Below are 13,119 nucleotides of genomic sequence, written 5' to 3'. Positions count from 1 at the left end.
TGTACACCGGAACAAGTGCTTGGTATTAAACCTCGATCAAACCATTGAAGAGTGCTGGCGTTCTTTTAAGAAATTAATTCTAGAAAACTTTTAGACGAAAGATAACACTTTTAGATAATAAAGATATTATAACTTTAGCTCAATGACCCTCAATGGCTTGATTCGCTGATGACTCCCTAGAGAGAGCGGTAATATTAACTGACGACCCTTAATCTACTATTAATTCCACGTTCAATATTGTTTTGACTCAACTCTTTCGTAATTAATACCTGTAAACTAACACGCAGGAGCTTGTTTCAAAAATAAGCCAGAGGCATTGGTATAAATGATGCGTTCAAATCCAATCAAAATCATTTACTAATTGGTTTAATTAATCCGTTTAGACCGTCAACAGTCATCAACGATGAAACGCGACAACGCGTTGGAGAATGGCCATATAATACGGTACTAAATTATCACATTTTCAATAGCTAGGCCTAGATAGATTTAGCTTCCTTGTCGACGGCCGAGTAAATTGCTTACCATTAGGCGTATTCTGGTTTCATCAGTACTAAATCTTCATTAAATAAGAATAATTATCCATCAGAAAATGGATGTTAAAGATCAAAGATTCAGGAATTACCATTGACCGCCAGCAAGGAAGTGAAGGACTTTGGTCAAATATAGTTTTCTCATTGACCAATATTGTGTTTCCAAAAATCAGACTTATATTTTTCTATATTCAGAACAGAACCTACCGAACTTTTATTTATTTATGTATTTATTTGTTCAAAAGGAAAAAGTTGTCGACAGACCTCATAAGCATATCTTACTTTTAAAAGAATGCATAATATAATATTGATGATAATAATAATGCGCAGTGAAAATGAAATAATTAATTTAAATAATGCGTTTTAAATATGTATACCGTATATTCAAAATTAACATATTAATTTCGTTAGGCCTATATTGCTCTTACCGCACATACAAAAGAGTGGCGACTTGCTCCAGGCCTGGTAGTTATTATCACTAGTCAAACACCTTCGTTATAAAAACAACTTACTACTTCAATCATACACCGATAAAAATTCAATTGTTATAGATAGGCATACAATTATCAAAGCGCACGTCCATGGGCCTATTACATATTTAATATATGAACAAGATAAATTAAAATTAAGATAATAGAAAGTGTGATAGTCAATTAGAGTACAACTGCCCACAAAAAAAGCCGAAGAAGAATATTCACTTATAACAAGGCCTCAACGTAAACCATCCTTTATGAAAGACCTTGAAAAAAATATATTTTTAACGGACACGTGAAAATAAAAATTAATAATTGAAACATGTGTCCTTCTAATTCGGGGGTTTTGTTGAACTTGGACAACAATAACAATATGTACCATTTACGTTATTTTATTAATGCTGATTACAAAGAAGCCGATTTCTAACGGGTTATGAAAGAATAAAACATAATAGTGGTAGGGAAGGTTTCTTTTTCTGGCGAGTGGTCAAATAATTTCATCATTTAGAACCACGATTTTAACGTTTAGTTTTAGTAATGAAACCGAATTTTGTTTGAATCGTCATCAGTAGCAATAAATGCATGATTTAAGTTTGTTGAATTTAGGTATCAGCAAAAATAAATGTTTAGAATTTACGGTGATAGAAGTAGTGTAGAAACTAACTCACTAAATCAAGTAGACATTTTGAACTTTCTGTCCCTTACACTAACAATCTTTTTTACGCGTTTACTATCTCACGAAACCCGTCGCGTTGCATGCCATCGCGTTGCATGCCACTCGGTCGAAACTTTTTACGGAGATGGCTGTAACTTTTTTTTTTGTAAAATAGTAATATGTAAATATAAATTTAAATAACACTACATTTTATACGCGTTTGCGCCGAGAAATTTACGTTTTCGTCGAATGTATCTCACACTGCACTTAATCGCAACCATCAGTATTATAACAAAACGTACCGTTTTATACGCGTTTTTGCGCCGAGAAATTTACGTTTTCGTCGAATGTATCTCACAGTGCACTTAATCGCAACCATCAGTATTATAAGTTTTTTTTTAACAGTCTCTGTAATTTGTTGTTTCAAACGATAACCAATAATTAAACCGTTTTGTTATTATCTTCACATCAATATGCTTCGTAAGCCGCTAATTTTCTGTAAGTCGGTATATTTCAGTCCCGCGGTGTCGTGAATAATTAACGTGCACTAAAGGGAATACTTGTGTGTACGTAGGCCGTCGAGAAGAACTTGGCGGTTTTCAATTTACTGTGGATATTTAGAGTCACGCTCGGACGCGTTCACGCGATTGAAACATCAAGTTGTACAAGCCGTTGGCTACGATGACATGTCGTTGAAAAAGAAAAAAACAATATAAGACGAGAAAACTTAGGAAAGGTGCTAAAACAAGGACAGAAATGATATTATTAAATTGAGAAAACTGGCAATTTCAATTTCTCACACCACAGATAATATACAGGTAATGTTATTCAATTGAAGTTGAAGTTTGTATTTGAAAGGTGAGAACAGATCTTTTTATATTGTAATTTGTAACCATTTTTCAATAATTTGAATTGCGCTGTCTAAATTGTCCATTAATGTATATGATTTCGTTTTTATATTAAAGTAATAGCATTCTGAATATTTTCTTTTGCTCGCGACCACCTCCCTTCAAATATCATTGATTTATAGTTTAAAATTGGCAAATTTTGAGCATTGTGTTTAATACCGTAAATACGCATTTGAGCATATAAAAATAAGAAAATTACGCAGCCGTATGACCTTAATGTTTCAGTAACTTACTACATACGGTACCGTATTACATCATCAGACAATCTCAATGATTTAGCCTATACCGTATCGAGTTATTGTTTAAACGCGTCGAAAACAACAACTGCACTGTGTTTATTAAGAAAAGAGTTATTCAAATGAAAGTATACTAAGCAATGTGACGTTTGTATTACTGAATATTATGAAATTGATTTCGTTTTATTTCAATCATTATTGTTTGAATTATTCTTCAGGGGGTTAAATTCTTTCTAAATTTATTAGCATTCGTTACAATGAAATGTTTTTCTGATATGTATACGAATGGCCTTATACGTTGATGATATTGTGTTGAAGAACACATGAAAAAATAATATCGTTTTTAACTCTTTCTTGTATTAATCTCTAAATATACAAGTCCCTCGCCGAGAATCAACACAATTTAATGTCGGACTGATTGAACTATTGAAAAATTAATATAGTCATCCTATTACTTGTCACCTATTGAGAGTGTCATGGGGATAATGAGACCTGGGGGGAACGCGTTTCACTGTAGGATCTGTGCTTCGTCGTAACATTTGACAATTATGCTTCGATGATTCTTGTAATTGTCGTAATGAAGACATCTGTACAGTGAGTCTTGACGACTAGTGTTAACACTGAACGCAATCACTTGGAAAAGATTTGACTAGTACGAGGTGGAGAAAACTTTTAGTCGAACAACTCAATGACTCCCATGCGGATTGAACCACGTCAAAATAAGAGCGTTACAAACGACGGTAAACGCGTTGACCAGAGAAAGCAATTAAATTAAATCTACCTATAACTAACTGGTAGTATGAACAAAAAAGTAATCGTAAATCGATATCCATAAATATACTATAAGATGTAATAAATTGCTATGTTAAGATAACACAATATGACGTAGAGTGTATTTAAACACCTCAGGTGTTTAACGATAGGAATATAGCGTAATGAATAGCACGAAGGACGTAAGATGATATAAAATACTTTAATTACAGTAATATCGATACAATACTAATGTAGAATTTAATTATCATCAGTAAAAAAATTATGCTTTTGATAGCCGATTCTTGGTACTGCAGGCATGTATAATTTGTCCAAGTAGGCCTATCAGTATCAATTTTGTGATACAGTGTGACTTTGTATCATAGACCATAAGACTAATATCGGCGTCACATGTGGACAAATTATACGTAATTTATACATTCATAGTTAATACAGTACGTTACCCGTACCACCGAGAATCGGTTAACCATTTAAATTCCCTATGACCTAGTTGTGTGTTGATTCGAACCCATTCATTGTATGCAACCTTCTTACATGCTAATAAAACCATCTTTATTTTCAAAAAGTGGCGTCATCTTGGTTGTGGGTCACGCTGTGGATGTCAAAAGAAACGTACCGTGGCGCTTTTCACCATACATACATACAAAAATCAAGATGATCAAAATAATACAAGAAAGAAAAGAAAGGATTATTTGATTTTAAAAAGTTAAACATTATAAGGAAAAAATCATGAGATAAAAGATTGGAAAATACATTTATATAAATATAATAGAGACGCTATATACGTAATTCAAATGTTTAAAAGATTGACATTAAAAGTCAGATATAGGCCTACAGTAATAAACTATAAAAGTAAGTTTATTTATCAAGCTTATTGTATTCAGAAAAGAGAGATTATAATGCGGTGATTAATAATCTGAGTAGGCCTAGATCTACATGTTTAGGCCTATTCACATCGGTTCATAATCTTGATATGCGGATTAAACAACATGAAAACAGCATTGTAATTAATTAATTAATGTACCGCACAAAAGGCGAGGTATGAACGGCACCCACAAGATTTGTGGGCGATAAAAATGTTATCATTGTTTAAATCTATATTGGTACCCATGAGATGTTCCTGTTGTAGGCCTACTGTTCTTAACCCGAAATTGACCAAACTCACACACTCTCTTGGTCATTCACCTAGACATATATCTGGAATTTAGAATATATCGTAGTCTATTAAAACATAATATTCTTTTTTTTTTCATTCTGCATGTTTCTTCGACGATGGTTCAATTCGTGACTGATGGTCAACTAAAATGCCTTTGGGAGATAATACTCACATATAAAAAAAAAATGTCTTTAAACATAATATAGTCTGGAAAACCAACTACTATGTAAATTCTAACGTAATTGTAGATTATAAAATGCGTAATGTTTAAAATCATATTAAGGCGGTAACAGTGTAGGCCTACAAACTGCAGCCCAATTATTAAAAACTGTGTATAATTATATTATTATCTTTGGTAATGTGTTTGCTGCCCTCATCCTCAGGTGGTGGTAAACACACGAGCGAGAAATTTAAAAGGACGGCAAAACGGAGTAAACTTTTTAGTGTGATTATTAATTCTTTCTTATAGCCTTGTATGATGTTACGAACAGTTTGTTCCAGTGTTTTAAAGAATACGGGAATTGTGCGTAAACATATACCATGTGTTCATGCAATTTTAAATAAACGGTAAGGCGTAAGAAGCATAATGATAACCTACTAATCTAGGCCCTGTCATCAGCCTGACCTCTACTAGGCCGGTTGGCAAACACTACCACGATCAGCGGGCTGAGTGCGCCTAGCATGCAGGCCCAATACGAACCACCATATTATTAAAACAATGTTGGCCGCTGTTTCGGTTACACACCATATTAATTAATGATTATCAATAATAATTATTATTACAGAACATATCTTCATGATGAGGACTAGGCTAGTTTAGATAGAGACAGAATCAATTCATGTTTTATTCATTCTTTGTATAAATCATATAGGTATATAATATATATATCATGTAAAATCCGGAATATACAGTATTGAATAGGCGTATAATTAGCATAATTGGGTGGCAGCATAATAATACTTAGCCTTAGTAAGCTAAAAGTCTATTATGATAGCATTTTAATGTTTAACCAACAGAAATTCCCGATTTTATTATTTTTTTTAAAAAAATGAATATGAAGGCCAAATATCTCTAGCATGATCACTTTAACTTTCATAGTTAATGCCATCAAGGTTCAGTCCTGATGACAGAACGCAACTGCCCAGTGTTGGAAATCTGACATTAATTCTTACTATTATAATCAAACCCACATCCATTTGATCCCTATCCAGAATAAATGCTACAACACGATAACCAACAATTCAAACCAATCTGGTCATACTAATCTTCGACTGGTAGGGTTTTGTGATAAAAATGATAAGTACATGTTATTATTAACATGTTCTAGTTGTAAATTTAATTATTATGTTCAGTATATATTTTTCTTTCCAGAAACAGTTAAAATATTTTTTAACTTTTCATTCTAAAACAAATCGTCAGCTACTTCACAAAAACATCACTCAAAGAGGGCGGTCTTCAGTTTCAGAATAAACCTAATTAGAATTTTGACTTTTTTACATTGAAAATGTATAAAAAGTACAATTAAATATCACAATAACATTAAATATAATGTTAGCATGTACTTGATAAAAAATTTTATCATTAAACCCTATCAGGCCTTCCCGGGGATCCCAGCCCTTCCAGGTGTAGATTAGTATGACCCAACTCAGTATAATTACTGTGATAAAAAAGTGCATAATGTTTGAGCTATTTTTCATTAGATTTTTAATGGACCAAGTGTTGGATCTCAAAAGCTTGCATTCCGATGTTAGAACTGTGTAACCAAAACGTAACTATTGTAGGCTTAATTACTATAGGCTAGACCTATAGACATTTTTGTGTACCTTGAAACTTAATTTACTTCATAAAGCTTTAATACACAAAGAATTTGTATTTTTATACTTTGAACTTTAACATAACACAGACATTCAATGTTGAAAATCAGCTAAAGTTTACATTTTTAGTATTAAGTGAATTCACTCCAATGGCTGTATTTGTTTTATATATTATCATTGACATTTGGCCTAAATTTAAAATGTGTAATCACTATGTAAATGTATTTATTGATGTCTTTCACGAAGGTTAGATAACGAACAGCTTCATATGCTCACTGAATGAAGGGCTCGTGGTAGGCATAGCTACCTATTTATACATCCTATTTGTTGTTCGTCAGTACAGCCCATTCTTATGATCTTCCGCCATGCTTAATTAGAATTAAAAGTCTGGTATCAAAATGTTATAACTGAACCTTATTGATTTTTGTAGTAATGAATTGAGTTAAATGTGTTTACAAAATACAAAATATAATAAGTGTATAGTTTAAACACTTACTTAAAGATTGTAATGATAATTTATTGTAGGAATGTCGTTTTATCATAATCGGTGATAGTTCAACATTATGTGGGTGGTGAAATTAGAAAGTATATTTACCTAAAATATTCGCCAAAATATTCTTTTAATTTTGAGTTAATAATAATCTCTGATTTTTTTTAAACTCCCAAATGTTGAATTGAACCCTACAAATTAATGTTAACAGTTTGCCTTAAAGATTACCTGAGTGCCTGAAATAACTATTTTAATTGGATGGGTATCACCGCTACAACTTTTTAACATTAACCAATCTTTGTGTATCACCATATAATTATTTGAAGGAAAAAAATGTAATATTTTAATTAATCCCATTATTCAATTATGAATTTTTTTCAGGTCATTCTGTGCCCGTCCAGAAATTGGCCAGGCGGAAAGACTAACAGACATTGGTACACGTAAGATAATGACTCCTGATCATGATATGTTCCGTGAAAGTGTCAGGAAGTTCTTTAGGGATGAGATATCACCACATCAAGATGAGTGAGTATTGGAGATAGTAAAAAGATTACACACTGTTTACATGTTTTTTACAACATTATAAATTAACTTTAAATTCTGTTTTAGGTGGGAAAAACAAGGCTATGTTGATCGCTGGGTGTGGGAACGAGCTGGAGAAATGGGAATTCTCGGAGTTGATGTTCCGGAAGAGCTTGGTGGCGTTGGAGGGGATTATGTTTCATCAAATGTTGTCTTAGAAGAACAGTAAGTTTGATATTAGATATGATACAGTCATTGTTCTGTTCTTCGGGACACTCTTATTCAGGGGACACTTTCAAGCCAAGACACAAATGAGGAGAAAAATGTATATAACCAACCCCTATTTGGGGGACACCTCTGTTAAATGGACACCGTTTTAAGTCCTGAAGATGTCCCCTGAATAGCGGTTTTACTGTATTAAAGTAAGATTCAGTCATTATTCTGTTAACATATAGGTTATAAAATAAGGTTTGTAGTTCTTTTAGTGTTAACATAATATTATAACAGGTAGATTGTTTGCAACTTGTATTATACTCTATACTATTCTACAATGCGATTATATTCATATTCATTTATTTGCCAGAAAACATAATTAACACCAAAAAAACCATGATGGATAACAATACAAAAACCCAGGACACCATTCTGGCGGATTGTCAAAAAGCAATACAAATGTCGCTATAAACAGACTCTCCTATTGCTGGTTGACAAAAAAAACATAATTAAGCATTTACAATCCGGTTATATAAAAATTATATAAATCAGAGAAAAATTTACTTTCATTGTAAAGGAACATGTCCACAATCCGATTAGAATTTTGAGTAGAAAAACTTGCTTAATACAAAAGTGTATAGTATTAACTGATATTATATTTGTGTAGAGTGTATGCAAATTTTCCGGGACCTAGTTTTCCCATTCACAATGATGTTAACATTCACTACCTTGTAAACTACGGATCCAAGGAGCAAATTGAGAGATACATTCCAGGAACAGTATCCGGCAAGATTATCACTGCAATTGGAATGACAGAACCATCTGCCGGAAGGTAAAGTTCTTAGATATATTTTCAGATATCCATTTTTTTAAATAGTAAATTAGCCTAATTTTATTACTGTAGTTGTTGGCTGTGCATGCTTAAGCTTGGTTCCCACTAGGGACACAACGCAAGGACGTAACGCAGTGTAAGTGATTTGACCAATCACAAGCTATTATTCGAACAGTTGCTTATCATTGGTCAACTTGCTTGCATTGCGTCTGTAGTGATAAGTTGGTTTTATAGTCATGGTGTAGGTTGATATTACCAAACCATTGAATTTTTCTATTTGAAGATACATGTTATATAGATATATGTTACTCGGAAACTCAGAAATGGTTTATTATTTTTAAGGCCAACTCAGTAAGCGTCGTATGACGAGTCATATCTTCGGGAGAAAGTTAAACAAGTTTTCCCGACGACCTAAAAACCATGCCCAACGCTATTTCAAGACAGGATTTAACTCGGATAGCACCGACGAGTCAAGATGTTTGTCGGACCTTGTTGTACGATGCTGTCTGAGTTGGCCTTTACTACTCTTTTGATGGAATTTTTTTATATATTCATAAAAAAATATTTAAAAATCTATTGAACTAGCAGTAAGATAACTACAAGATAGGCCTTCTTGCATAATGTTGCTTCATGTTTTGTTTTTTTTTTTACAGTGATCTTCAAGGGATAAAAACAATTGCAAAGAAAGATGGCGATGACTGGATTTTGAATGGTAGTAAGGTTAGTTTGAGTTTTATTTTCTATCCTGTATAACTCAACATTGCATTCAACCAGCCTCTGCTGTAATAGTTTGTAACTACTGTGGAGTAGCTTTGCATCAGAGTATTAAGTAATCTCAATGTACTTAGTACAAATTTCGTCAGAGTAGGACAAACATCTGACCAATATTGAGAGTAATAGTGATATTCAAGAAGGTCTTTTAAGCACTAAATGCTTTACCACAATCCTGCTGGTTACCAACGGAAACAAGTAAACATGGACAACTTGTTATAGAGGGTGCTATGACACGTAGTTGGTAATTGTTTTGCAATCGTCATGAATTATGTGTAGTACACCATTATCACTTGCCACACAAAATATACAGTTATGGAGTCAACTTGAATTTAACCATTTATTTTGTCATTTTATAAGGGAAAACATTTTTTTTTTCTACGGAAGTGATTAACATTTTTTTATGTTTTTGGGGGATAAAACATCTTCAATAAAAGTTACTTAAAAGTAGAACTTATTATTTTCTGTTAACTACCAGTATTTTATATCAAGGTGTTCATAACCAATGGTTACATGTGTGATCTTGCCATCGTCGTCGCCATTACAGATCCAAACGCCAAGAAACTAGCTCACGGAATCACGTTATTCCTGGTGGATGCTGACATGCCAGGATTTCAGAAGGGACGAATTTTGCAAAAGATAGGCCAGAAGGCTGTTGTAAGTCCTTATACATAATAATTTAATTTTACAATTAGGCCTAGGTAGAGGGCCTGGGCATAATTAATTCATTTCCTTGCAACCAGCTCCACACTATTAATGTGGATCTGGAATATCACAGTAAAAAGACACCGGGCAGCAGGATATTCAAGGGTAGATACAAACCTTTGGTTGAGTGGGTGGTGGGATGTCCTAGCAAAAGAGACATTCATGCTCATTCACGTTCATAGTCACACCATGGTTACGACTGAAGTAGGAATTGTTTACATTATTGCAATAAGCTGAATATACATTTACAATTAACCACATTTTCTCTGCATTATTAAGGTACTGTATTCAGTTAAAAAATATTTTAAACAACTTAGGTAATACAGTGTTTCTAGGACACGGTGTAACATGGAGTTACTTTACAATGGTTCCTTGTAACATAGCTCGCAAAAATTTACCTACATACACTACATATTAGAAACGTCAGCCCCTGATAGAAATCTGGAGGCCCCATTTTTAACTTTATCCATATTTTCAATAGTAGTTGGTATTTTGAAAGTGTGACATACTAAATATAATATATAAAATAATACATATAATACTAAAATAATATGTAAAAAAAATGATTTATTTAATTTTAGGACACATCAGAACTGTTTTTTGAAGATGTACGTATTCCTCAAAGCAATGTATTAGGAGAGGTCAATAGAGGGTTCTACTACCTCATGGAACAATTGCCAAGAGAACGGCTAACAGTAGCCAATCTGGCGAACGGTCACGCAGAGTTTATGTTCGAAGAGACAAGAAATTACGTCCGTGAAAGGAAAGCATTTGGAAAGACGCTGGCCAACTTACAGGTAGAATAATTGAGGATTAATGCAATTGTTATGTAGGGACGTACATTGTCTACGGTTTTAATTAGACTATTACAACTGCCATGAATTCTGTTCTTGAAACTAAGAATGAGGGAATGTTATTCGTAACAAACATCATGCTTGCGCTATTACAACTAGGTAGGTAACTTCAGTAGTTTACGTAACCCGTTATTAAAGCAAACTCTAAATGAGTTCACAGTACCTTGACTGAATTTACTCCGTAGAGTCATACAGTATACATTAACGTAATACGTTTTAAATAATTTTCACTTCAACAGAACATTAGGAAAATGTCCTGCAGTATAAACAGCTTGACAATTATTTATAGAAATACAGCATTGTTATGATCTACTTTGATATATATTTCAGACTGTTCAACATAAGTTAGCCGAAATGAAAACCGAGCTCTGTATTGGACGTGCTTTTGTTGATCAGTGCATTGAACTGCATTCTGAAGGACGTCTGGATTCTTCGACAGCTTCTATGGCAAAGTATTGGTAAGAAAATGTAGCAAAAAAGCTAACATGAGTCAGCCTTAGCTATATATAATAATAATGCATATTGTAAGGCATATGTTTTTGTATGTATATATCAATAAAAATAAATGTTTTAAAGGATATGCCAGTATTTACCCTTCACACTGAGGCTAATTGAAACACCCTTAACAAATTAAGAAAAATCTCCTATCTAAGTGAATACATAATAAGGGAAATATTGAGTTAAGTGAGATTGGTGAATAAGGCGACTGGAGTTTTAGGTCCCCTATTGTGTATAAAGAGGTAAAGAAAACTGAATCACATTATAGTTGCCTATTCAGAAATGGCTCTAGATTTGTAGGGGCTTATCCAGGATTTTTAAATGGTAATATAGCATATTAATTAATAGTCTGTCAAAATAGATATCAAAAGTAGTTACAGAAGTAGACAGAAATATGAGCACCATTTTGTGGCAGCTCGACACAAAGAAACATTTAGGAAAGAAATTGTTGAATGTTATGGTTATCATATAAAGTGCAAGATAAATACAGATTCATTATAAATTATTTTATCCAAATCATGTATATATATGCCACTAAATTAAAACCTGAAGAATAAGAATTTCAACATCACTAAATAAATAATTACATTTTCAGGTGTTCAGAGTTGGAGAATAAAGTTGCAGCCCAGTGCCTACAACTGCACGGTGGTTGGGGGTACATGTGGGAGTATCCAATAGCCAGAGCCTTTGCTGATGCTCGAGTACAAACTATTTATGCTGGCAGCAACGAGATTATGAAGGAACTTATAGCTCGACAGATTGTGACAGGAAAGTAATTGTATCTGTGAAAAATGTATAATTTGTTTTTTTAAATTTTTTTTTTCACTCAGAAGTTATAGATTTAAATAACAGCAGTTTAATTGGAATTTATACTTTTATTTTAAATTAAATAATTTTTTTTTTTTAATAAAAATTGTTCATAATAAGTAAATTAATTAACTGTTGTCTTTAAAAACCCACCAAATTGATAAGAAGGAAAAACATTAGGTTAGGAACAAATTTAAACACTATATCCACTGGGAAAAAAAAGTTCTAGTACTTTGAATTAAAATTATATATGAATTCTAGGAATAAATTAATAACAGTTATTGTATATAATATAAATGATTTTATTTTAATAAATAAGTATAGCTGTAATTTATTTCAATTTAATTAAATCAGATAAGTATAAACAAAACATAAGTTGATGTAATAAATTATTAGTTTGCTGCCCTCTATAGCATAACAACTTCATACTGTACCTATTTCTGCAATAAAGAATGCAAAATAAATAAGGATTTTTGTTTTTTATTGTCATTACAAATAAAATAATTACTTTAATTAATGGAAGTAAGATTAATCTAACAATGAGGTTTGAAAATACAGTATAGCCCTATCCGTTTGGACACGCCTATTACAGATATCCTTGAAGAGAATCTACTGTAAATGTTAAAGTCATTCTTCTGAAGAAGTAGTTCGTGAAAGGAACAACGGAATCGTCAAGAAAAGAAGGTATTTACCATCTAATCTCGTAATTCATACCATTGGTTTGATAAAAAGAATTATTTACACATATTTTAAAGGTTGTTTGCAGAGGGGTCTAGGGTGGGTTTTGTTGCAGGGAAATGGTCATAGAAGAACCAAGACATTACAGCAACATACCTTTCCAAAGCCAAGCCATAATATCCTAATTTCTGCTAGTGGAGAAGAA

At 32.7% G+C, this 13,119-nt stretch overlaps 1 protein-coding gene across 3 annotated transcripts; it reads left to right on the top strand.

Moving 5' to 3' along the window:
* The first annotated feature begins 5,134 nt into the window (after positions 1-5,134).
* On the top strand, positions 5,135-12,703 carry LOC144840167 (long-chain specific acyl-CoA dehydrogenase, mitochondrial-like). Of its 3 annotated transcripts, none has more exons than XM_078695895.1 (10): positions 5,135-5,296; positions 7,416-7,559; positions 7,644-7,781; positions 8,437-8,601; positions 9,255-9,321; positions 9,865-10,029; positions 10,659-10,874; positions 11,262-11,389; positions 12,025-12,222; positions 12,260-12,703. In XM_078695895.1, exons 1-9 carry the CDS (start codon positions 5,205-5,207, stop codon positions 12,203-12,205), a joined length of 1,296 nt encoding a protein of 431 aa, XP_078552021.1. In that variant the 5' UTR covers positions 5,135-5,204; the 3' UTR covers positions 12,206-12,222; positions 12,260-12,703. The 3 variants fall into 3 exon arrangements, with proteins under 3 accessions (XP_078552021.1, XP_078552030.1, XP_078552011.1); XM_078695904.1 differs by having other exon boundaries at positions 12,025-12,231; positions 12,269-12,703; XM_078695885.1 differs by having other exon boundaries at positions 12,025-12,703.
* The last annotated feature ends 416 nt before the right edge of the window (positions 12,704-13,119 follow it).

Source organism: Antedon bifida, chromosome 1 (genome assembly GCF_963402885.1).
Source record: "Antedon bifida chromosome 1, ecAntBifi1.1, whole genome shotgun sequence".
In the NCBI taxonomy this organism is placed as follows: domain Eukaryota; kingdom Metazoa; phylum Echinodermata; class Crinoidea; order Comatulida; family Antedonidae; genus Antedon; species Antedon bifida.
Note: the sequence above shows the minus strand (reverse complement) of the source record. Positions and strands in the feature narration are given on the sequence as shown.